The following is a 24,489-nucleotide window of genomic DNA, read 5'->3' as shown; positions in this document are numbered from 1 at the left end:
GGCCCCCGAGCGGCGCAGGCACCGGGGCCGCCGCCGCTCCGCCGCCTCGGGGCCCGGCGACGTCGCTCCCTGCTGCCCTTCCTGAGCCGCCGCCCGCGCTCCGGAGCGGTGAGTGCAGCCGCGTCCCCGCGGAGCCGGGGGGACCCTTCAGGGCCGGCCCGCTCCCGCTCCCCTCCCTGGGCTCCGCAAGCGGGGCCTGCTGCGGGCGCCTGTTGCGGGCGTTGCTCCCGGGGCGCGGGCAGCGCTCGGTGAGGGGGCTCGGGGCGTGCTCCGGCGGGGGCTCGGCGGCTGTTACCGCCCGCGGAGCGGCTGGAGGGGCTGCGTCGCCCTCCCCTTGCCAGGGCTCTCGTCTGGGCGGTAAATCCGGCATAAGCCGAGGTAAAGCCGGCGGGAAGGCGAGGCAGCCCCGCGGGTGTCCGGCCGGGAGCCACTGGCTCTGTCCTTCTCTGGCAGGGGCTGCAGCGAGAAGGCACCTGTTGGGAAGGAATGATTTGGAACATCTGAATATGTTTCAATAGAATATGTATAAGAAATACATTTGAGGAGGGGAAATTAAGACAAGGGGGAATGGCTTCGAACTGAAAGAAGGGGAGATTTGTGTTAGATGTTAGGAATAGATTCTTCACTGTGAGAGTAGTGAGGTGCTGAAACAGGTTGCCTAGAGAAGCAGTGGATACTCCATCCTTGAAAGTGTTCAAGGAGAGCTTGGATGGGGCTCAGAGCAATCTGCCTCTCAGGTGCCTCAGGTGCCTCTGCCCATGGTGGGAGGATTGGAACTACCTGATCTTTAGGGTCCCCTCCAACCCAAACCATTCCAGGATCCTGTGACGGTTTCGTAGGGTGTCACAAGACCATCAGCATGAATACAGCTGAGTTTTCCCATCCCTATAAGGATGTGCAGCGACTGTGGGTTCTCCTTTTCTTACCCTTTCTGATGTCACACAGAAAAGAAACAAACCTCATTTGAGCCAAAAATGCAACATTTCATGAGTTGTGTAAAGCCAAGTGTCCGTTAATCAGGTAACCATGACCTGTGTGCCAGCTGGTCATTTGCCTGTGTGCAGGACACATGAAAGCAGAGCTCCTTTGGCAGGGTGTGTGTTTGTGGTCTTTGCTCTGCTTGGCAGCATTCTGCTGTGAAAAGCTTTGGAGATGTGACAGTGGGGTAGCTGGCTCTGGGGCTAAATGTGTGAGAAGTATTAGAAAAGAAAACCGCTTTCCTTTTTAGTTGGCAGGATCTAGCTGAGAACAGAGACTGTTGTGTGTAGCTGTGGTCATAGGGGAGTTTGTCTGTGCTCTGAAGAACTTACATTTAAGTTTTAATGTCAAAGATTTAAAAAAAAAAAATGGAGCTGTTGTCCATCTTCTACAAACAGGACCCTTGGGCTTAGAGAAATGCAGTGACAGCTTTAGCTTCCTGCAGTCTATCTGTGGCATATCCTGGCAGTGAGCCTTTAACTACTGCCTGTCTGCTGAACTACAGGATTATCTCTCACTTTAGTTGCCTCCGTTAGGCAGCATTGAGCCTTATTCCTGGTTCTAAGACCAGAAAAAAAAAAATTTAAAAAGCTGCTTTTCAAAACATAGCCTTGAATGTAGTATTTAAGAACTTGTGAAGTCTGAGAGTTTAGAAGGAAGGAGTCTGTCTGGTGATTGTTTTTGGTGTGCTGTTTTTCTCTACTTTATCTCTGCTGCAGGACAGCTGCTTAGCACAAGCTGATTTGCCCTATACGACTGTTACGTACTTCAGCATAACTGTGGCCAAGGCAGACTGAACAAATGCATCCAGTCCCAAAATCTGCTTAGAAAATAGATTATATCCACTGTTTGCCTTTGATTAATGAGGTAGGAAAACCAGATAACAATTAATCCTGAAGCTGTTAGAGACTACATGTGATACACAACTGTCATTAGAGGGATATTGAAGACTTTAGGCTCAAAAGCAGAGAATTGGGGCATTTATGCAGATGTTTTGAATGTACAGGCCACACTGGAGATATTCTAGTCCCTTACACATTTGGCTAGTGTAGATAAAATTACTTAATTAGTAGTATTTATAATGAAATTATGATTTTGAGCTTTCACTTATATTTACACAAGCAGTACAAGCATTGTGTTAATCTGTAAAGCACTCAAGATGAAACTAATTTGTATACACTGTAAAGAAATAATAGTTCATTGATAAATTTTTCCTTTTTTTTGATTGTACAGGGTGAATGGGTTATAGAGAACAAAATCTTAATTTGTTTTATTGACTACTTTGCCATCAGAGATTGTATTTAAATGTTACAAAGAGTGAGAACCTTAACCTAACAGCAGAGTTTTTTAACTTAGTATGTGACAAGAAATAATTCCTCCCATGTTTTTTTTTGTGAGTGGGAAGAAAAAACCATATAAAATTCTCCTTTTTTGTGTTTTTTTAAATTAAATGTACGCTTCCAAAATATGTATCAGGTTGCAGATAGGGTTATTGTAGAGGAAAGAGGAAAAGTCTTTTTCTGGATAATACAAATTTGCATATTTCCATAGTTGGTAATTAGTTACTATATTTTAATGTTTTAGTTGAGCTGGAGGAATAAGTGATGGAAACTAAGAAAGAGGATGAATTCTGAGGGCTTGGAAGGTCCTCTAGTAACTGAGGAGTGTGAGATGGTTCTAGCTACAAGAGCAGCTTTGGATGCTGGCAGATGTAAATTGCAAGAGTCACAAAGGGGACTTAAAAACCAAAATATGTGAAATTCATGAGGCAGTAGCTGGATAATGGTAGAAGTTGAGGTTAGATAGAGGAAGATTTGTACATATGAGACTCAGGACAAAGACTGGATTTTGTTTTATTAGAGAAAAGAAAAAAGACCATTGACTAGTAAAATTACTAAGATGGCAAAACAGCACATTTAGAACAGCAAACTAGACTAGCAGTGGATTATTTTTATATTTAGTTGACTGTAGGTAGAAAGTAGTAAATGCTGAAGGAAGGGGTAGGAGACTTAAAATATAGGATAGGAAATAGATGGTTTGTGAAAATATTGTGAAAATGTCATGATGCACTGAGGTTATCTGTTAACTTAGTAAACATCTCTGAAACTAACTCTTCATTCAAAAATAGTTTGGACACGTGTCAGCTGGCCTTTTTGCTATTTCATGAGATACATGTCATGACAGGTTGTAAACATTGGAGGAGAGTGGAGTTCATTTCTAAGCTCTAGCAAGCAGTAAAATTTATCACAATTAGGAACATCTAACAACGGGTTCTAGCATAGTTACTGAAAGTTTTTGTAACAGATAAAATACAAGCCAAATAACCAGTCTTTATTCCTATGGTGTTGGCTATGACATGCATGGGCAATGTCATGCAAACAGGCCCTTTGGATTTAGTGGAATTGTATATTTACAGCAAGTGTTGCAGGGCCCAAAGTGTGTGTGCTGAATGCTCTTGCCCAATAACTGAAGTAGTTGGAAAACTGAGATGCCAGAGCTTTTCACAGTAATGGAGATATAAAACTAGGGCAGCTCTTTTTTTTTTTTTTTCTAATTTAGTTGATACACATTGCAAGCAATGTATGAAGCTGCCAAACAAAAAACATTTTCCATCCTTAGAGAATTAAAAACTAGACACAATAGGACATATCACAAATTGCAGTAGGAGTACTTCACAGAATAATTGTGAGCATTTAGAAGCATTTCTAACTTCAACTGGCAGATTTCTGGTTTTTGTTTCTGTAAGGCAGTTCTAACTGCTGAACCTAAAGAAAATCTTCAATGTTAAGATCTTAAACAACCACAGAAAACTTTAGTGTCTACAGAAATCCAAAATTCTTGTCTTGGAAAACTGCAAGTATTTTTGGTAGACTCTATACCATTCTGTTAATCGGACTTGCTCATGGCAAAATAAAATTTAAGAAGTGAAAGCTGCTTTGCTTTTCCATGTTTCAAAGTCACCCATGAGAAGCAGCATCTAGTGCTGCAAAATGTTCTTGTCATGGTTGTAGTGATGAGAAAAATTACTGGGTTTAATTAAATTTTTTGAATATTTTTACGTTCCTCATGGTCAGCTTTTTCTGAAGGTGCCAGTATGTTGTTGCTGTGATGAGCTCTGACTACATTGTTTTTCTTGGAGAAGGTAAACAGATTCTTTGTTTCTGTTATTCTTAGATATTGCCCACTAAGTATATTTACAGTATTGCTCACAAGCATGAAATTATTTTCTTATCCATAAAAGGAAAGCTGGACATATGGTACTTTTTTCCTGTTTGCTCCTTATCTTTCTAAATTCAGTTGCTACATGAATACTTTCCTGTGTCTGTGAAAATAGGAGTTCTTTCATTTTTACTTTCCCCATTTCTTCCTGCATTATTCTTATTTTTTGGTTGTTATTTGAATGTATAGCAGATGTAGCTCTAGCTGAACTGTTTCTCAGCTGTGTTTTTTCTTGGGCTGTGGGGCATTAAGGAGTGGAGCACAAATGCTGGTTTGTTGCTTTGATCTTACAGCACTGTCTGATAACAGTGAATATTCCATGCTCTTGGGCACTGGTTGGATTGTGGGTTGAGGTTGCAGAAAGATGAAGAAATATATCACATGGATTGTTCAGTGTCAGAGGCCTTATGGTTTTTTCACTAGAGAGATGAGAAATACTGCATTTGAACTCATCTTTGACAAGCTTACAGCTGCAAGAAAAAGTGGTTATCCCATATTTAATGGTTACCATACATCCTTATATGTTAGCTGAACCTAAGGAATAGACTTTTTGGTAAGGAAAAGTTTCTTCTAAGAATAGCTTACATTCACTACAAGAGTTTAACTTGCTTTTTCTTTATGCAAAGCAAAAACTGAATATTTTTTCTTATTTTTTTACTAAATTGTGGCTTTCTGTTAACCTTTTATTCTCTCCACACAAGTTAATGACATGTCTTTTGCTTTTGTCTTTCAGATTTCCTTATGTGGTCCTGTAGATGTGTTTATTTCAGCCTTAAAATTGCTGATGCAAATCCTTGCTATGGCATCTGTGGCTTCACCAGTTATATTTAAGGAATTTTGTCCCTTGTATTATCTCCTCAATGCCATTCCTACAAAGATCCAGAAGGGCTTTCGCTCTATTGTGGTTTACCTCACAGCACTTGATACCAATGGAGACTACATTGCTGTGGGGAGCAGCATTGGAATGCTTTATCTCTACTGCAGACATTTAAACCAGATGAAAAAATATAATTTTGAGGTAAATACTAACTTTTACTGTTGTCTGTTCCAATGAAGCTGAGTTGCTCAGAATTGAGCTCTCCTGTCGGTGTCTCATTAACATTCTGAGTTCTTTGTATGGTTTGTTTCAACAGGGGAGGTGTGAATCTATAACTTTTGTAAAGCTGTTGAGTTGTTTCGATGATCTGGTTGCTGTTGGTACAGCCTCAGGTCGGGTTGCAGTTTTTCAGCTTGTGTCTTCATTACCTGGAAGGAACAAACAGGTAAATCTTTGCATTTGGCTAAACTTCTGTGAGGTTTAGGATGGCCAATCCTGGTAGAGTGGTACTGTGATTCTTTATAAGAGTGAGACCCAGCAAGTGAAACCAAGCAATCAAATAGCTGTGAGTATGTCTTAGGCTTCATATGTTAAACTTATAAAACAATAATATTAAAGCATGCTTTGTGTTACAAAAGATGTATTTAATCAAATATGCTTCTGAGAGATTTCTCATGTGTAATAGTTGGCTAATCTCTTTGGCGGGGGGGGGGGTGGATTGTTATGGGGTTTTTGAGCTAAGTAAACTTCAGAAGGACCTGCGCTTTTGTTCTTGATCTCCAGTCAAACCAGTCAGGAGTCACTGAATAGGCTTTGTGCATCCATTTTCTCTTCAGCTCATTCTTGTATTGCTTTCTTATTGTTTCACAGCTTCGCAGATTTGACGTTGCTGGCATCCACAAAAGTAGCATTACAGCTTTAGCTTGGAGTCCCAATGGAATGAAATTATTCTCTGGAGATGACAAAGGAAAGATTGTCTACTCTGCACTAGACCTAGACCAGGTGAGTGTCTGTTATAGGGACCTCAATTCACATTTGCGCTTTCTGAAAGAATGCTTGTGTGTTTAAATTTTTAGCAGTTACTTAATTGCTCAGTGTTAAGTGTTTAGTTGGATGGCTTTATTGGTATGTGTACACTTGGCCAAGTATGTGCACACCCAGCAAGGCAACCATGGGATTTCCTGCACAGCTGCCTTACCTTTTTTAAAAAGTAATACATTTTAAAAGAAGTAGTGATTCTTCTCATTTTTCATGAACTGACTATCACATCTTTCTTCAGATTTCTGCCAGTACTTTCTCTTTTGTTTGGAAGGGGTACTTTTGACTGATGTGGCTCTATTGATGAAGTACTTCTTCCAAAATTGTTCAGCATCTCAGTCGAGAGTGTAGAATGAAAGTAACATTTGGTTGCTGCTGGCTCACTAGCATGTTACTAGTAAATGGAATTTTTCTTACATCTTGTTAGTTAATACAGACCTGAGATGTCAACAAAATGAATGCTAACTTGAATTTCTATATGGAAGAAAAGTTTAAACAGCATCTGTCCTGATGTATCTGTGACCGTCCCTCCGTTTGGTTTGACAGAAATCACCAAAAGTAATGATTGCCTCAGTGTGTGTATGACCTGGCAGTGGGGAAGAAGGAAGAAAATGTGTCCTAAAGTTTCTGTTGATTTCAAGAAAAATGTATGCACTAATATTGCAAGAGAAACTACATTTCATATTGTGTCACACACAATCAAACTCCCCTCTTGCCTATGTAAATTAAGTCCATATTCATTAAGTGAATTTCATGCAACAGGAGTTCAAAAGCTTTTTTTGTTGTTTATTTGTTTTCTCTTGGGCTTATAAATTTCTTTGAAGTGTTAGTTACTACCTTGTATTTTTAGGAGGGTTTGACTCTTGTGAATTGTGTGTATCTTTGAAAGGGTCTTTGCAACTCCAGCCTTGTATTGGAAGAGCCATCTTCGATTGTCCAGTTGGATTACAACCAGAAGGTGCTGCTTGTCTCTACTTTACAGCGGACTCTGCTTTTTTACACAGAAGAGAAATCCGTGAACCAAGTTGGAACACAGCCCAGAAAAAAGTAACCCTCGTAAAATCCTGATGCAGGCTCATCTATTAATTCTAGCATTTCAAAGTGAATTACAGACAGAGTGATCTAGGCAGTGAAATTAATACAACACAGCAGTTTGCTCATAAAAAGCTAGTTACAATAGCTATGGGTGATCGAACATGAAATGACAACTACACCTATTTAGAAAGTATGTGGTTGCAAGTATGTCACAATCATATTTTCAAGGCACTATTAGGCAAAAATATTTAAGATATTTTCTCATTGTTCAAACTGAAATCACTGCCAAACTTCCTCTGCAGTCCCTCTCTGTTTACTGTGACTTGGAGTGAGCAAGCGTTGTTTACAAGTCTGTCTAACGGGTGATGTAATATTTGATGCAAAAGGCGAGTCAGCATCCTCATTTTTCTTATACACTGAAGTGAATTAATAGGGAGAATGTATAGTAAGCACTTAAATTTCAGTTGAAGACTAGGAACCTCTTGTGTGACTTTGACATCTTCTCTTACATAATCTCTCTCGGGTAAGGAAGGGGGAACCTGGTCATAGAGCAGCATGACTGACTCTATCTCTAAGCAGAGGAAATTTACACTTGAGAGAGGGTTTATGATGTATCTTTCAGGGATATGAATAGTAAGAGGAGTACCAAGGGCCATCTTACAGGCAAAGGGTGTTCTTGGGTGATAGTAGTGGTGTTTCTGTGTACGAGAAATGAAGGGTTTAACAGCTGAGGTCTGTTCTGTGCTTCTTGCAAGTAAAGGCTGTCAGTTTCTTTGCATTAGTTTGTAGTGTTTTGCTTGTTTTTTATTAATTCTGGGAGAAGGAAGAGTGCATAGTAAGATCTTTTTGAGATGGACAGAGGGGCATTAAGGCTATGAAGCTTATTAGGAAGAGTCATTTGACTTGCTTAATTGATGTTGTGTCTGACATCCAAAGCTGAGTGAAAACTTGTTATTTGGAATTACTGCTCTTGTCTTACTGTAACTCAATTTGTTCTTCAGACATTTGACTGACTATTTTAATCAAAGATTTTGATAATTTGTGTTTGTAAATTTGTGCCATTAGTTTTAAAAATTGTTTCTGAGTTGAGTATATAGCTTTTAAAATAAATTCTTTTGCATTTTAGCACTGGCAAATTTGGAGCATGTTTTATACCTGGCCTGTGTAAACAGAGTGACCTGACATTATTTGCTGCACGACCTGGGCTTCGTCTGTGGAAGTCTGATGTTCATGGGACTGTTCAAGCCACATTCATATTGAAAGATGTATTTGCTGGAGGAATAAAAACTTTTGAACTGTATCCTCGTTTGGAACCACCTGACAGAGGAAGTTACAGCTCTCCAGAGAAACACCTTGGGCTTGTGTCATGCTTTTTCCAAGAAGGATGGGTGCTGACCTGGAACGAATACAGCATCTATTTACTAGACACTGTGAACCAGGTAGATAAATCTTGTGGCTGCATATTTTGTTTCTTCCATATTTTTGTTCACACTATGCCATGAGACTCTGTTTTGGTTATCCCATTATACGTCTGCAATTTACATCCATGTTTAAAATGAACAAAAAAGAATATTTATTGTCTCCCTCCTCAAGTTGTCATTGCAATGATATACTCACCAACTGGCTCAGTATGTTGTTTAGGAAAATTACATATATTTAAAGCTTTCAGTTGAGGTCTTAACATCATAATCAATTTTGATGCTTAATGAAGCATACAGAAACCTAAAATCTAGGAGTTCATGCAAAAAGATATTTTTAGGCTTATAAAATGTGCCTGGAAGTATTTATTCTTTCCCTTCTACTACTGTTGGTGTCTGAAAAAAAATAAGTAATATCTTTTATTTGGTGTACAGTGTAGTGTTAGCTATTTCATTGTCTTAAAAATGCATATGCAAGTGGATACAAGTTAATATATTTTTGTCTAAATGATATTAAACATTTGTACTGTGGCACTCTTCTGCCACCAAATTGTATATTGCTTAACTTGGTATATTTAGTTGCCTTTAGTTGGACAAAGAATAGATCTGTGGAATTTAGTATAAAAACGGAGCTGCATCATGATTAAAGGGTTCTTTCCTGTTTCTTTTTTTCATTTGCCTTTTTTTTTTTTTTTTTTTTTGGATAGGATAAAAATCTTTATCCTGTAACTGCTTATGTTGATTAAAATCCAGCAAATGCTTTTGTTAAGAGTACCATGTTGTGCAAACAGTATGTTAATCTGATGCCAATTATTTATTTCTCTGTTGACTCTTCATAGGCTTTGATTGGTGGCTTAGAAGGATACGGTGATATTGTGTCTGTGTCCTGTACCAACAATGAGATTTTTCTGTTAAAAGGAGATAGAGACATAATAAGAATTTCAAATAGACCCGAAGGACTGTCATCAATAGGTTTGTATAGATTAGTAAGTTTAATATGTAGAAATCAGTAAGTTTAATATGTATAAATTAGTGTGTACCTCATGGAACATGGTGCCTATCATACTTCTTTAATATAAAAACCCCCCAAACCAACAAAACCGAAACCAAATCCCACACAAAACTCTTCAGATTATTGCAAAAACCTGCCAGGTCCTGTAGAGTTACTCATCTGTTTTGATAGGTTATATTTAGAGATTTAGTCTATCTGCTTATCTGAGCTTCTCTTTTGGCTGCAGTGAGAATGGGGGCATTAAGAAATTAAATATGGTTGCCCTTTTTGAGAGTGGATCAGCATTAACCTAATGAGGCATCTCTAATCTGTGCATTTGAGAGCTCATTCTGAACCATGATGCTGAAGCAGTCTGGATTCCTGATCATGGTTATCCCTTTAGGATCAGTCTCAATAGCTGAATATGTTGATTTTGTGCCGCCTGTCACCAGCCACATTCCAGGTGAAATCTCAGCCTTCCTAGCAATGAAAAAGAAAGAATTGGCAAATAAATCCAAAGAATGCTCACTAAAATTCCAGAAATAATTTGACTGTTGAATACCTGTTGCCATCTGAGTTAAAGATTTATGTTACTAGAACTCTCTAAAAGGGCCTACTAATGCATTTAAATACTCCATCTTAGCTTCGTATTAACAAAATGCTAGTAAATATGCTATGAAGTCTCACTGAATGCTGGAGATCTTGCTTGTCATTACATATTGGCAATAGCTTTAGTCATTTAGGCAGTTCTTTACTCACAAACTACTAGAGGCTGTTTATTATTTTAATCTCAACTTTCATGTATAGTTTTAAAGGAGCCTTTAGAAGTGTAAATCACCACAGCGATTTATCTGGTAATTTTTCTTGATTTTTTTTCTTAGCTACTGAATGTTTGAATGAAGAAGTTAAAGGTATAGGATGGCACTTCAGTGTGTGATACAGCTGGGTCTTCCAAGCTGCAGACCTGTACTGTTCTTTATACATAAACATAAATTCAGAATTTTGCTTTTAGAAGCTTGATACAGGGTTTAGGGGGGAAGTGATTTCATACAGATTAATTTTCAGGAAGTTTTATAGTGTGTGTGTGTGCAAATATTTATTTTTAAATGCTGTGAGCTTAGAATTTTTTTTTTTTTTTGCATATATACTCTTTTCTTTCAATACTCTCCAAGCATTATGCCCCTACTAACTTGATGCTAGTACTTACACTTGAAATAGTATTTATACTTCTATTTTTCTTTTGGACAGTTTCAGATGTGAATTCAAAATTGTCAAATCTTTTAACAGATACAAGTCCTAAATTGCTGACCCCATCATCAGTTGTTTCATCTGTATCATCCAGCCCTTCAGTAGAAACAGAAAGAAAAATGGTTACTTCCCCTTCAGTTACTGGTAATAAAAATGACACTTCTTCTTTAGTGAAAGATGATCTGGAAACTCCAATGCTATCAGAGAAAAGTTTTGATAGAGTGGGAGACTTGAGCAGTGAAACCAGAAAAAGAGGCTGCTCTGTAGTAAGTGAATCACGGAGCAGGAGCAGCTCTGTGAACTCTGTGGACAGTGGCTCAAGCTTTATGATGTGTGCAGACCAACTTCCAGAAGCTCAGAGAGAAGGCCAGCTTTCTTCACAACGGTTCAGCACCATCAGCTCTGAAGATTTTGATCAAGAACTCATTGTAAAGCCAATTAAGGTGAAAAAGAAAAAAAAGAAGAAACAGGGTAGGTCTAGCAGAACTTTCCCAGCCATGCTCGTTGTTAGAACATGTTACATGAAAGAGTCTGTGTTTGGCAGGCTTCATTTATATTGTGGTGTTGTGCTTCTGAAATGATTGAGGGGTTGTGGTGGGCCATTTCTGTTTAAGATTAAAATCTCCTTTAAAAGTGATGAATTCATGAAGGCTTTTTAGATCTGTTTGGGGTTTTTTACTTTTAACTTTTGTTATGCTTTATGTAAACATGCTTCAAGTTCTAATGTATTCATTAATGGAAGCATACAGTGGACTCTGCATCCAGTTTTATGTTGGAATTGTGTAATATCTATACATCCTATTCAGAATATTTGGCAGTGTCTTACTTAGCCATCCTTTTTAGTTTGATAAAATAGTGTGAGTACTTGATAATTTTAATTGTTTACTATATTAAGACTTTTCTTGGCTTTATATGTATCATTTGTTATTAAAGTTGAAAAAAAAAAATCAGTATGGTTGAAATTTAGATTTAGCTTTGTCCTTCCTCCAGTTCTAAAAATATTTTAATTTCTTACTTGGCACTGGAATTTGATAGATTTTAGTAATATTATTTTTCTCCCTTCTCTTTGTGTGCGTGATAACAGAAAGTGGGACAAGGAAAAACCACAGCTCTCTGGAAGGCACACCAATTTATGAGCGTCAGCTTTCTGGTGACAGTCCACATTCCTTGAATGCAGACTCCTTTTCCATGACTTCCAGCATAATGAGTGGCAGCATTGATCATTTGAGTACTGGATCTCCAGATCAGGAAAGCATGTTCAGTATGGAGTCCCATACGATCTTGCAAGAAGATAATGGTTCAGAAACTTTCAGTGTCCTGCAGTCTCCGGAGTCAGCAACTGTACTAATCAATGAAGAAAATGGAGATGTGGTTGATTTACAGAAACTTCCAAACAGTGACAGTGGCATGGGTACTTCAGCTATTATAGATACTTTGGCATCTGCATCTCCTCTGATATTCACAGAAGACTTGACAAGCAGTGTTGATGGTGAATGTAATGGTGGTGCGGTTTCTGCAAGCAATGAATGCTGTCCTGGAAAGCTGAGCCAAGAGGAGGAGGAGCAGGATTTTCCTACATTGTGTAAAATAGATGAAGACTTGGATAAAGTAAAGCTGCAGGATACTGAAAAATCTTCTGAAGATCCAGATCTTGCAGACCAGCTGTTCTTGGAATGCGACAGTATACTTGGTGTCCAGACATCCCTGACACCAAAGGAAAGTGATGAAATTGGTAGAGAAGATCAACAGCAGCTCTCTCTAATCCACAGCGCTTTGTCAGACCCTTCTGTGCTCCAGTTTGACATCTCTGACAATGTTCATTCAGATAACTGTTCCATTTCTGGGTGGAATTTTGAAAGTGCAATCGAAGCTAAATGTAGTACTAGCACTGCTGAAAGGGTAGCAGACACTCATGAAAGTAAGACTGAAAAATCTGCCTCTAGTGATGAGGAAGATATTTATGGACATGGATTACCATATTCATCCTCGGAGACCAGCATGCCTGAAGTTGGTGCTGTGCCTGGTGCACAGGATGTAGCCAAGATAAGCCTAGATGAAATGGTGCTCCTAAAATCTGATCAGGTATTTCTTCTCAGTTTAATTAAAAGTACCTTGAACCTTAAAAAGAAACAGCTTTTCAAAAGAAACGTTCCTGCAATTACTGTCCTTTACATCTTTAGGTGAGCAAATTTTTTTTTTTTTTTTTTTTTTTGGATTCAAGTACACAAGTAAAGTATAAAGCCAAACAAGAGTACATGTTGTAACTCTTGCAAAATGTGATGTATCTGACTTCAGAATGGGTGATGTGTGCTTGCAATGCAAAGAAGCTGTTCTGGCTGTATTATTCCCGGCTCGACAAAAATGCTGTTAGAAACCCATCCATTAAAAAGTGAACAGTAAAACCCAGTCACGCTCAAAGGCTGTTCCTGGTTTGGATCTCCAGCAGTCCAAGTTCTGCCTGATGCTGTTCCCAAATTCAGCTGACTTCATGGAGAATTAGTGCTAATTATCTCACATGGCTGGCTTCTGCTTAAGGATTATTTCATGTGTAAATACTCAGAATAAGGATTAGTCTTTGCCCACTAGCCAGCAGTAGTTAGTACTGTTTAAAATGTTGACAGTTTTGTTTTTCTTTTATCCCTCTTTCCTTCATCATTATTTTGTGGGTAGTCCTCATACAGACTATAGAAAAGAAGTACTGAAGTTAATTGTAAAATCTATAAAATTGCTAGAATCACTGGAACTTCTAGCAGAAGACTTAAGGAAATGCAGTTCTTGTAGGCTGGGGATTTTGTTTCTTTTAGATCTGTAACAGCTTTGTATTGAGATCAAGCAAATACTCATTCATAAAGGTTGAGTTACAAGTTGGTGGTGTCCTGTCTACTAACAGCTGCAGCCTAAAGTGCAGAAGATTTTAGTTTCAGGTTAAGGTATTCTTATACTCTGTCATGTTCAGAAAACTCCCCTGGTAATGTATGCAGTGCTTGAGTTCACCTCATGCAAGCAATCGAAATTTAAGAGAGCAGGCTGTAAACCAGATTTTTGCAAGATGTGGCTCCTGTACCATACAGAGAGTACTGGAGTTGGATATTTAGCTGTCTCTGCCCTCCAGCTGTCTTGTTCTCTTTGCTCATCACTTCCTAGACAATGAATAATTTCCTGGACTACAGGCAGACTGTACATTTTTATGTATTCCTTTGTTGGAGGTGGATGATGGGGTGGAGGGGTTTATTTTTTTGCTAAATCTGTTGTTCTAGCAGTCTCATTATGCACATACAGCCTTAGAGAACAGTGACAGATGTAGTTTTATTTTACACAAGGCAAATTTCTTCATTGATTAAAGTACTTAAGTTTAGCTTTTTAAAAATCAAAACGTGAGAGCTGCTGTTCTTACATACCCGTTTTCTTATGCAGTTTGAAGACACCTGACACTGTTCTGACTGTACAGTTTTTAGTTTGCAGAGAGCTGGATGGGATACTCTGGCCCTGGTTATGGCATCCTGAGCCTTGTTGTCTCAGAAAAATACATTTGGTGCCTGGACTACCGAGGCAGCCTGTACTGCAGTGCCCTTCCTTCAGCTGGGCTGCGCTGGCAGAAGTTTGAGGATGGAGTCCAGCAAGTGGCAGTTTCCCCCTCAGGTGGGTTGGCTTCTGCTGCACTGTCACCTTGTAAATATAGAACTTGGACAGACTTGGGCATTTTGTTTGGGTTTCTTTTTTTTTTTTGCTTTTTTTTTGCCTTTTTTTTGTTGTTTGGTTTGGGGTTTTTTTTGCTTTTTTTTTAATATCAGTTATTTTTTAATTAGGTGAAGCTTGTCATTTTTATGAGATTACAGATACAATTGAGTGCATATGTAATTTGCACAAAAATTGAGTTTATTGTTTGTTTGTTTTTTTCAAATAAATTACTTGCAGAAACTTGGTTGTTTAGGGCTTGTTTCATGTAGAAGTATTGTGTTGGTTTGGGTTTCTTTTTGTTAGTTTTTTAAATAGTCACAGTTATATGACTGCATCTTCACTACCTCTGCATCCCATGTTCTAGTTTAAGTGGCTTTCTTTCTACACATTTCACGTTACATTTTGGGAGGTTTTCAACATGCATTTGCCCAATTAAAGTGAACTTCAAAAGTAGCAGTTCAGTGGTAGGCACAGAAGAGTTCCTTGTCTATACAAACCCTTGATTTTTGTTACAGAGCTATAGAAGTTCTTGGCTGTAATGGTGGTGAGGCACTGGAACAGGTTGTGCAGAGAAACTGTGGATGCCCCATCCCTGGAAGTGTTCAAGGCCAGGCTGGATGAAGTCCTCAGCAATCTGGTCAAGTGGGAGGTGTCCCTGTCTGTGGCAGGGGGTTGGAACTAGATGATCTTCCCCTCCCACCCAAACCATTCTGTGATTCACAATTTTAAGGCTCTTTTTCTTGTAAATGTAGAATTGGCTTTGTGTATGCGTGGGTTAGTTGATTTGATTTCTTTTTAAATACTGGAGAAAAAAACCTTTGAAGTTTCAGTACATTTGCATATGAATTTGTTCTGGATGGTTGTGAATGAGGATTATGTTGGATTAAAAATAAGGAGGTTTTGGTTATAAACTTGCGTCACTTTTGGCCTTCCAGGTTGTTCCAGGACTGGAGTGAAAATAAGAAGTTTCTCAGCCATTTTAATCTCTTTGTCTCCTGCCTTGCCACTACTTTTCTTCCCTGTCATCTCTAAAAGCGCATATCAATCTTCCTTTCTCTCTGTAGGGGAACACTTGCTATCTGTTTTAAGAAGAAAGAAATTCTATTTGATCTGTAGCTGAGCTTTGCTATAGCCAAAACAATTTAAGAGTACTTGTACTAGGTGAGAGTGTGGGTTCATCCAGCTCAGTATCTTACCTTTAAGAGTGGTTAACAGCAGGTCCCTGCAGAAAAGTGAAAGGAATGAGCATGTGTCATGTTTGCCCTTGGTAGTTTCAGGCTGCAGTTTTTGGTGGCTCAGATTGCCTGGGCAAGATGTTGTTCCTCTGCATTTGTTACCCGTCAGTTCCAGGAGTTCACCCAGCTTTCCACTGAATTTGTGGAAGTTTCTAGCATCCACAGTTAGCCATGGATGTATTCATGCAGGAGCATGTTAACCACAAAATGTCAAAATGGAATTAAATGCAACTTTGTGGAATCATTCAAAGGGAATTAATATGACGATGTACTGTTCTGGTACAAGCCAGCAGTTAAGTTTGGAGTTCCATTTGATTTTCTTTTTTTAAGCTATTATTATGTATTAGAAGTCAGTTACTGTTCTGGTCTTGCTTTTAAAAAAAAATTGTGTTTCTTAAACTTGCATTTTTGATGCTACTGGTTTGCTTTTCCTCTCCTGTTAGTGTAGGTGTAGGTAGGACACGTCACCTGTGACTGTTGCAGTAATTGCTGAGTGCTGTTATGTTCTTTCTTTACTTCTCATACAGGGGCTCTTCTCTGGAAGATTGAACAGAAGACTAACAAAGCTTTTGCTTGTGGAAAAGTAACTATTAAAGGAAAACGGCACTGGTATGAGGCTTTACCTCAGGCTGTATTTGTAGCTCTGAGTGATGACACCGCCTGGATTATCAGAACAAATGGAGATCTGTATCTACAAACAGGTACCTGAATTAATTGCAGGCTCTTTGAATTTTTGTGGGCTGAGATTATTAGATTTCAAGTCTGAAGAATGATCACAATTTGCTATAAACTTTGATCTGCAGCCAGGACATAAGGATACCTTTTTATCTTGAGAAACACTAGGAAACAGTTGTGAGATTTTGTGTAATTAGGAGAGTGGAAAAGCCAGTTCATGACCACTTGTTTTGTGTGTGCCAAGTGGAGTACATATAGTACAGAGGATTTATGACATGGGGAGGATGTGATATGGATGGAGATAAATGGAAAGGGACTGTAGAAAATATCAAAATAATATCCTTGCTTTGAAAGTGATATGATGCACTGAAACGACTCAGCCTTAAGTGGGCAGAACAGGGGAAAGTAGAAGCTTTGTGTTTTGAAAAGCACAGATCTCTTGAAGATATGAGTTACCACTTAATAATGAAAGGAAGGTATTCTGAGACAGAAGATCATGAAGTGCTTTGGAAGTATAGACAAGTGGTACGTATTTTACGTGAGAAAGCGAAGCCATGGGGGAATGGAATGGGCTGTGGAGCAGGAATCTTTGCAGCTGCCTTCTTGGATGTGAATGAGGCACAAATTGGAAAAAAGGATAGTGCAGTGACAACTTTGAAGTCATGGCTTTAGTTTTAAGCCCTTCAGTGAATAGAAGAGGATGTATTTGAAGGTGTTATGCAAGCAATATTCAGGCTAAATGCAAAGAGCTAGGATGAAGGATGGCAGTACTAGTTTTAGAGTTAAGGGAGAAAAGTATGAAGGACTCTCAGGCATATGGGGCTTGCACAGGGAGCTGAGTTACTAAGGAAAAATTGCCAATAACATGATGAAGGAATTACTGGTGAATGAAGAGGAGGACTGGGTTAAGGGGAAGCTGTGTAAGACGTGCTGAAACGGGACAGCATCTCTGAGTGGCTGTCAAAATTTAATTTTGGCACTCTCGTAAATTTGTCTTTTAGATTTAGTTACTGTAGCACAATACAAAAATTATTTGTGATTAAGAAAACTGTTTTAAGTACACATCACTGTTTCGAAGACACGCTATTAAAATTATTTTTTTTAGTTAAGTGTAGTAGTTCCAGAAAAATCAAGTGGCCTGCCCATGGTCACATGCATATCGCCAACAGGCATGGATAGTGGTGATGGAGAGTGAACTTTGGATACTAATCATACAGGGCTCTGTGGAGGTTTGAATCAATGTTTTTCTTCCCTTTGAGAGACTGGTTTGATTACATCAGCTTACATTCTGCTGTTCTTAGGCTTCCAAATTTGTCTTTTGATGCAAAAAATAAATTCTCAGTATATTCTGTCTTCCTAATGTGAGGCAACCAGTGAAAATTGTTTCTCCAGGACCTTTTCATTCCCTCCACTGTCTTGTGAAACATTTATAACAAGAGTGTGTGCTCAGAGGTTTAGAAATGAGCATTCTTGTTAGTCTAGAATATCATACAGATGAGTCTTTTCATACTGGCTTTGGCAGCATGAGAAGATGAAACAAAAGCTGTGTCTCCTGAAGTGTTTCCCATGTAGTTTCACATGTGTAAATCAAGCTTCAGTGTAATTGTAAAGAAGACATGTTCCTGGAAATTAGATGTAGAAATGTGTGCAAGCTGCCTGTAAATCTACCAGAACCTCTCTGCTCCTTTCACTACTACACACTGTGGCATGCTCTTTTGTAATTGCTCTGCTGTCAGTATTCAGATCAGGTTGCTTTCCTCCCTGGCATGTTTTGGGAAAAAGTTCTTCCGTTACTGGCTTTTTTTTTTGATGCTTCTGTCAGCTCTAATAGAGGTTTTATAAATGGAGATTCCTGGTGCTGACACTAGAGGGAGAAAAGGAACAGAAATGACAGGACTGGACGTGCACTGTGCAGGATGTTTAAGGATATACAGTGTCTTATTTTTTAAAATGTAAACTCAGCTATATTAGAGGAAATTATTAATATTTTATAGAAAGAACAGTCACTCATGGAAATTATGATCAAATGACAGATGTTAGCATGTCAAGGAGATTCCCTTCTGCATTTTCTTTCACTGAGTTGCTTTATCTCTTTCCTTTTTGTTGCAAAAAGCCAAAGTTTGTAAAGCAATCCTCATTTTCTGATTTCTAGGCCTGAGTGTGGATCGTCCTTGTGCCCGAGCAGTAAAGGTTGACTGCCCTTATCCACTGTCACAGGTCACATCCAGAAATAATGTGGTGTGGGCTCTGAGCGAGCAGCGGGCCCTGCTGTACCGGGAGGGAGTGCGCAGCTTCTGTCCTGAAGGAGAGCAGTGGAAGAGTGATATTGTCAGGTAATAACTCTAGTGGGACATTCTGGGCATAGGAATGACACAAATAACTGTGCTGGAACTCCTTGATGTTTGAAAAAGTATTACCTGAACTCGTGTGTATATATCCCTCTGTGTGTGTATATATAGCTGTTTTAGCTATCTGTCTGTCTGTCTATCTGTCCTTCCTTCCTTTTGTTTTTGTCCAGACATATTCAGAGTAACTGCTGTTTTTCTGTCAGGTGAATGACTGCTGTGTAATGAAAGGAATTGTCATAAACAGAAGCGAGTTTAAAGAGTGAGAACAATTAAAAAAGAAATCTTTATAACGTCTGTCAATGTGACTTTTTTATTAAATATTGCTTCTTTAATCTGTGCCATAATGAGGTGTTTTTTTGAGGTTTTGTTGTTGTTTTTTTTTTCTTTTTTTCTTCTGAGATTAAATCTGTGCATTTTCTTGGTCATCCACACAGCTGGATAACACTTCTGCACTCCCCAGCCACAGCTTTTTATAAATATTTTGTGTAGTTGGTATTTAGCTTTGTAGTTGATCCTAGGCTCATGGTAGTTCCTTTGTGATAAAGTTAAAAGCACTGAGTCTCTACTGCTGGCTTTGAGAATGTAGAATATAGTGTCTCTTGTGACATCAGCCTGAAGCAAGTTTAGGAAGAAATTCAAGTCTTGTCTTCAGGTGATTTTGTCTACTGAATATCCTATTGTGAAACCTTAACTTGTGCTACCTCCCAGCCTGGTACTTGGCTCTTGAACAGTCTAAGAAACTACTGTGTCTTTGTTCAAATGTGAAATTTGCATGTACTTTAATGAGTTTGTTTAATGAAAATACCTGCTTGACCTACACCTTAGGTACATTTCATGTTCTTGGGCTTTGTGTTAAAATTGCAGAAAGCAGTCACTATTTGTTCTTAAATTGTCAAGAAAGGTTATCTGAAAGAGCTAGCATTGTTTGCTGCCTTTTCAGTGTCTGATACGATCACCTCACCCTGTTGACTTTCTGAGCTTGAAAATCGTTTACTTATGCAGGAAACTTACAGTCCTGGATTCAGCATTTATCTTTGTCACATAGTTAGGTTGAGTTTTCTATTTGTGGTCCCTGAACTGCAGGTATTGTTCTCGGAACAGGTCAAGGAAGCTGAGGAGATACATTTATGAGGCTATTTTATCAAAAACTTAAAGAACACAGCTCTTGATTGCTTATTTTACTGAACAAATAGGGTTTGTTTAGTTTTATTTTTATGAATCCAAGTTTCAAATCTTGAGTGATCTTTGAAGGACTTATGGTTTTTTGGTCGTTGTTGTTGTTGAATGTTTTTTACTTAAACAAATAAAATATAAAGTACTGAATAACTGAAAATTTGATATCAAATGTGTTTTTTAGCTTGGCTACACTGAGTTCAACCATGTTAAACTATTAGCATTATAATAGCTTTCTTAAAATACCATCAAGATAAATTTGAAGTAAGGTTTTAACGTTTTTACTTGTTTGCATTTCCAGTGAAATGCAAGCTTTGGAACCAGTGTGCATAACCCTTGGAGATCAGCAGACATTATGGGCTCTGGATATCCATGGCAATCTCTGGTTCAGGACTGGTATAGTTTCAAAGAAACCACAAGGAGATGATAATCATTGGTGGCAAGTAGGCATTTTTTTATTTTACTTTCAGTTTAGTTTTTTACCTTGGGTTTGTTATTTGTGTTATTTTCCCCACAAGATTCTAAAAATAAATTCAATTAATCGCTTGATATTTTATAGCACTCCTTATCGTGTATATTAAAACTTCAGTGTGGCTATGGCTGAAATCCCTTTTTGGGTCTATTTTAAAGAGGGGAGGAAAAACCATCCCATGGTCATCCAGAGCAGCATTGCAGAAGCTTTCAAGAGCACAAGAAATGCTCTGCCAGGTCATAGGACATGCTGTTGAGGCTGAGTATCAAGTCTGGTTGCTGAATGCAGCCTCTTCTCTTGTCTTCCAGTGCCCATCCTTTTCCTTAGCTAGATAAAACAAATAGTAAGTCACCATGCAAAAGAATGTGTTCTGCATTTTTCCATTCTCTTGAGGTTTCTTTGAGCCATGTGGAGCTGCTTGCTTAAGCCACAGTTCATGTGGGTGAGACCAAGTCGGTTACTTCAAGTACTGTCTGGTATTGATTTGGAATTCCTGACTGGTTTCTCCAGCTTTTCTTGTTTTCTCCAGAGAAAGGGGTGGGGAAGAAGGGAGTACAAAAACAGTTTTACAGGAAATTTGTCTACATGCCACCTAAGTTACAAGAATTTTGGTCTATGAGCATATATAATCCCTTTTTGCTTGTGGGCATCGTGAGTAGCTTGGCTTTGAGGTATTTGGCAAGCTGCTGCTGTTTTTGTGCTCTTAGGCATTTTGTTCCTTTCGAGGGGTATCCCAGAGTGTTGCCAGCCTAGTTGTCCATGACGGAACTTGGGCAATTGCTTATTTAGACCTCCATCTGCACTATGAATTAAAATGTCCATGAGGTAGTTGCAAAGGAGTATTGCATACAGGTTTTTGTCATGTGGTTTGAATTGCTACACCGCACAAGTTTCTCTCTTTCAGAAATTGAAAATTCACCTCTTAGTTTGCAGAGTTCAACATGTTTTCAGAGGGAGACATCCTAAAACAAAGGGCTTTCTTAGAATGCAGATTTCTAAATGGATTGTTGGGTAGAAGGGAGTTGTAAGATGGTGTTTAATATTGATTGTGGCTTATTAGCAAGACAATTACTCAAAATGTACCATTTTTGTTTTTCCCTTCCTACACTTTGAATATTTCTAAAAAAGCTTCTGGTGAAAGATTGTGCAGTTCACCCCAAAGCTTAACTAATTATCAAGAGCATTTTTTTTCTTTTTCCCCCAGGTAAGCATCACTGATTATGTAGTGTTTGACCAGTGCAGCCTGTTCCAGACCATAATCCAGGCAACTCACACAGTGGCAACAGCAGCTCAGGCACCTGTGGAGAAGGTGGCTGATAAGCTTCGAATGGCATTTTGGTCACAGCAGCTTCAGTGTCAGCCCAGCCTCCTCGGAGTTAATGGCAGTGGAGTCTGGATCTCTTCAGGCAAAAATGAATTCCATGTAGCAAAGGGAAACTTAATAGGTTGGTGTGCTCTTGCATCTTAATTTTTTTAAGTTAAGAAAATTAAATAGAAGGAAATAACTAACTACATCTCTGTCACCACTGAAATTATGCATGGCAAGTCAGAGCAGCTTTAATATGTTTAAAAATTAAATTAAATTATTCATTAGCATTTGGTCTTAAATACTTTCTCATTTAAAGGGAAATGTTTTTCATGGAAAAGTCATTGTCAGCCAGTGAGCTGTGCACAAGTTACTCTTTTTAACACCTACATGTTTCTCTTCTCTGGGATAAGAAAGCAATCTTAAGCTGTTGAACCTATTTTATCTCACACAGTGAGTTGGGCTCATGGCCAGTGTGACTATGTAAGACACTAATGTTACGGTTTTACAGAGCTAATAGAGGAATTGCTTTATTTTTCTTGCTACAGTTCTCAAAATAGAATTTTGATTTGCTACATTTCTTCGTTTAGGAAAACTAGCAATACATCTAGGATATTGTTCAACCACATCACCAAATTGGTCCCATGTTGAAGACCATTAATATTCTTCTTTATCCTCTTCTGCATTCCCAGTTTTCTCTGTGTGTGTTTACGTAGGTGTCAGGAGGAAGTTTCCCTCTCCTCCCAACAGTTTCTTGAAAGATTTTCATATACGATCTTGTCTAAAATATATTTAATGAATGATTGCAATAGAATTTCTTTTAAATTTTAGATAGCATATTTTAATAGAAAACTAAGTTTGCTACTAATACTACTCTATTCTTTCTTTCAAGGCACATATTGGAATAATATTGTGCCTCGTGGTACTGCTTCTGCCACAAAATGGATTTTTCTGTTGGCTTCCACAGCTTCATCTAAAGAAGGTTGGTAAATCAACAGTGAAGGCATATAATATCTGATTTTTAAATAGAGTGGAATTGATGGTGTAAGTAATTAAATATCCTGAATTACTTCAGATTTTGGTTGTCTTTTCTGTTTGCAGGGATCTAAAGTAGTTGAAGTAGGGTGGAAATAGGTCTGTAAAACTACTGGAGATTAAAATAACATGTTATTCACTCTCACCTTTGGTGTGGAGTGGTATCCAGCAGAGAAATGGGTGGTCCTCAGGAGCAGCAACTTCCTAAACTGCCAAAGCATGAATTGCCAGAATTTGTAATTGAAGTTTTGGAGCATGCTTTGCTGGAATGCCTGTACTAACCAAGTGCTTCTCCTGTCAGTGCAGTTACTGCAGCAAAATCGCACATTATTGGTAAAAGTGAGACCCTGTGAGGGAATTGAACTGCTGGTTACAATAGTTAACAATTGCATTATCTAAGTACAGTGGCTTTAGTGGCAAAAAAGGGTTTAGAGCTGAAAAGGAATGCTGCTTTTCAAAGGCTATTATCAAGGATAAAAAAGAGCAAAAGAATAGAGAGGTGATAGTGCACTGTTACATGTCTTCTCTGTATTAGTTTTGTCAAATGAAACATTTCTTCAAATGAGATCACTTATTACTTCCTTTATTTGAGAAAGGGTGTATTTAGGTGCCTAAATAAGGGCTTAGGATGTGTATCTGAACTTAAAAGGCTTACCCTATGAACATAGCCAAGAAGCTTTAGTTTTGCCTTCAAGTGTACTGATCACTTTTTTCAGAAAAAGTAGATGTGTAAGCTTTCTCAGAGTGGATTAGGAATTATTTTAATAACAGAACTGTCCTTTCCATAGGAAGCTTTTTGTGGCTATGCCAAAGCAACAAGGATCTGTTTTGTGTCAGTGATCAGAATCCTCATTTTCGTCCTTCTACGGTGCAGCTGCCACCAGAGGCTGAAATGGTGCACTACTCGGCCTGCCAGGATGCCATTTGGGGCTTGGATAGTCTTGGGCAGATATTTATCAGAACACTTTCCTCCAGCTGCCCAACAGGGATGCACTGGACAAAACTGGATCTCTCCCAACTAGGTATGACATTTTTATTGAGTAGACTATCTCTTAGCATACTGTATTTCCCAGAAGTATCTTCCAGTTTACTGATGTAGAATATAACATTTACTGGATAAAATAGTACTTACTGGCAGATGATTGTAAAACATCAGGAGCAGCTGTGGCTTTCAAAGAGTGTTCTGTTTAGCCTTTTCCTGGCCACAAGAAGTCTCCTGTTTGCAGGATACTTTGTGTGTGTTCAGTGCATCTTGCAGAAGGTCAGTCTGAGGTGGCTTGGCCTGACACGGTGCTGTGCAGGGGCTCCAGCAGCTTTAACTAGGCTGGCTCTTGTACCTCAGTGCAGCCATAATCACCTGGTCTAGGGCACAAAGGTCTGAATTTTATGGTTAAAACACATTTTTAGCAGAGTCATCAAAGCTTCCTGCCAAGGAAAAATTATGCTTCAAGAGTTGCATCGTTCATGAGTGATGCAGCTGATACTCATGTTCAGGTTTATAGTGATGTAATAATTCAGCATAATGCTTAGAATGTGATGCTGGTTAACTGCTCTTTTCATTTGCTTAGGTGGTTGACCACTATTTGATCATTAAAATATAGTCCCAGTTTGGAATTTGCTCTGGGGTAATTAGGTTATTTGCCAACTTCATCAGTAATATTCCAATCAGATTTATTTCTTGAATAGTCTGACTGTTAGAGCATTCTTACCTTCATGCTGATCTGCATTCCTATTTCAAGTGAAGATAAAGGAAATTGAGACTATGTACCATTCTCTCACCGTTTTAAAAATAATTCAACTGTTTTGCAGTTTTTCCATTTTTG

The 24,489-nt window shown here is 38.6% G+C and overlaps 1 protein-coding gene across 3 annotated transcripts in view; it reads left to right on the top strand.

Annotated features, from left to right (window-relative positions):
* Nucleotides 1–4: 4 nt before the first annotated feature.
* TECPR2 (tectonin beta-propeller repeat containing 2) overlaps nt 5–24,489 on the top strand; it is a 40,882-nt gene continuing 16,397 nt past the window's right edge. For 2 of the 3 annotated variants that reach the window (XM_048307874.1, XM_048307876.1), the window contains exons 1-16: nt 5–108; nt 4,931–5,215; nt 5,331–5,459; nt 5,885–6,016; nt 6,942–7,099; nt 8,214–8,526; nt 9,345–9,477; nt 10,784–11,215; nt 11,829–12,826; nt 14,200–14,383; nt 16,185–16,358; nt 18,485–18,665; nt 20,155–20,296; nt 21,530–21,770; nt 22,524–22,613; nt 23,455–23,688. In XM_048307874.1, coding sequence (XP_048163831.1) covers nt 4,982–5,215; nt 5,331–5,459; nt 5,885–6,016; nt 6,942–7,099; nt 8,214–8,526; nt 9,345–9,477; nt 10,784–11,215; nt 11,829–12,826; nt 14,200–14,383; nt 16,185–16,358; nt 18,485–18,665; nt 20,155–20,296; nt 21,530–21,770; nt 22,524–22,613; nt 23,455–23,688 — 3,775 coding nt within the window. In that variant the 5' untranslated portion in view covers nt 5–108; nt 4,931–4,981. Of the gene's footprint in view, nt 109–1,733; nt 1,846–4,930; nt 5,216–5,330; nt 5,460–5,884; nt 6,017–6,941; nt 7,100–8,213; nt 8,527–9,344; nt 9,478–10,783; nt 11,216–11,828; nt 12,827–14,199; nt 14,384–16,184; nt 16,359–18,484; nt 18,666–20,154; nt 20,297–21,529; nt 21,771–22,523; nt 22,614–23,454; nt 23,689–24,489 lie in introns of those variants that run through there. The other variant, XM_048307875.1, reaches the window with a different exon arrangement.

Source organism: Corvus hawaiiensis, chromosome 6, assembly GCF_020740725.1.
Source record: "Corvus hawaiiensis isolate bCorHaw1 chromosome 6, bCorHaw1.pri.cur, whole genome shotgun sequence".
In the NCBI taxonomy this organism is placed as follows: Eukaryota; Metazoa; Chordata; class Aves; order Passeriformes; family Corvidae; genus Corvus; species Corvus hawaiiensis.
This window is presented reverse-complemented; position numbering and strand designations above follow the sequence as displayed.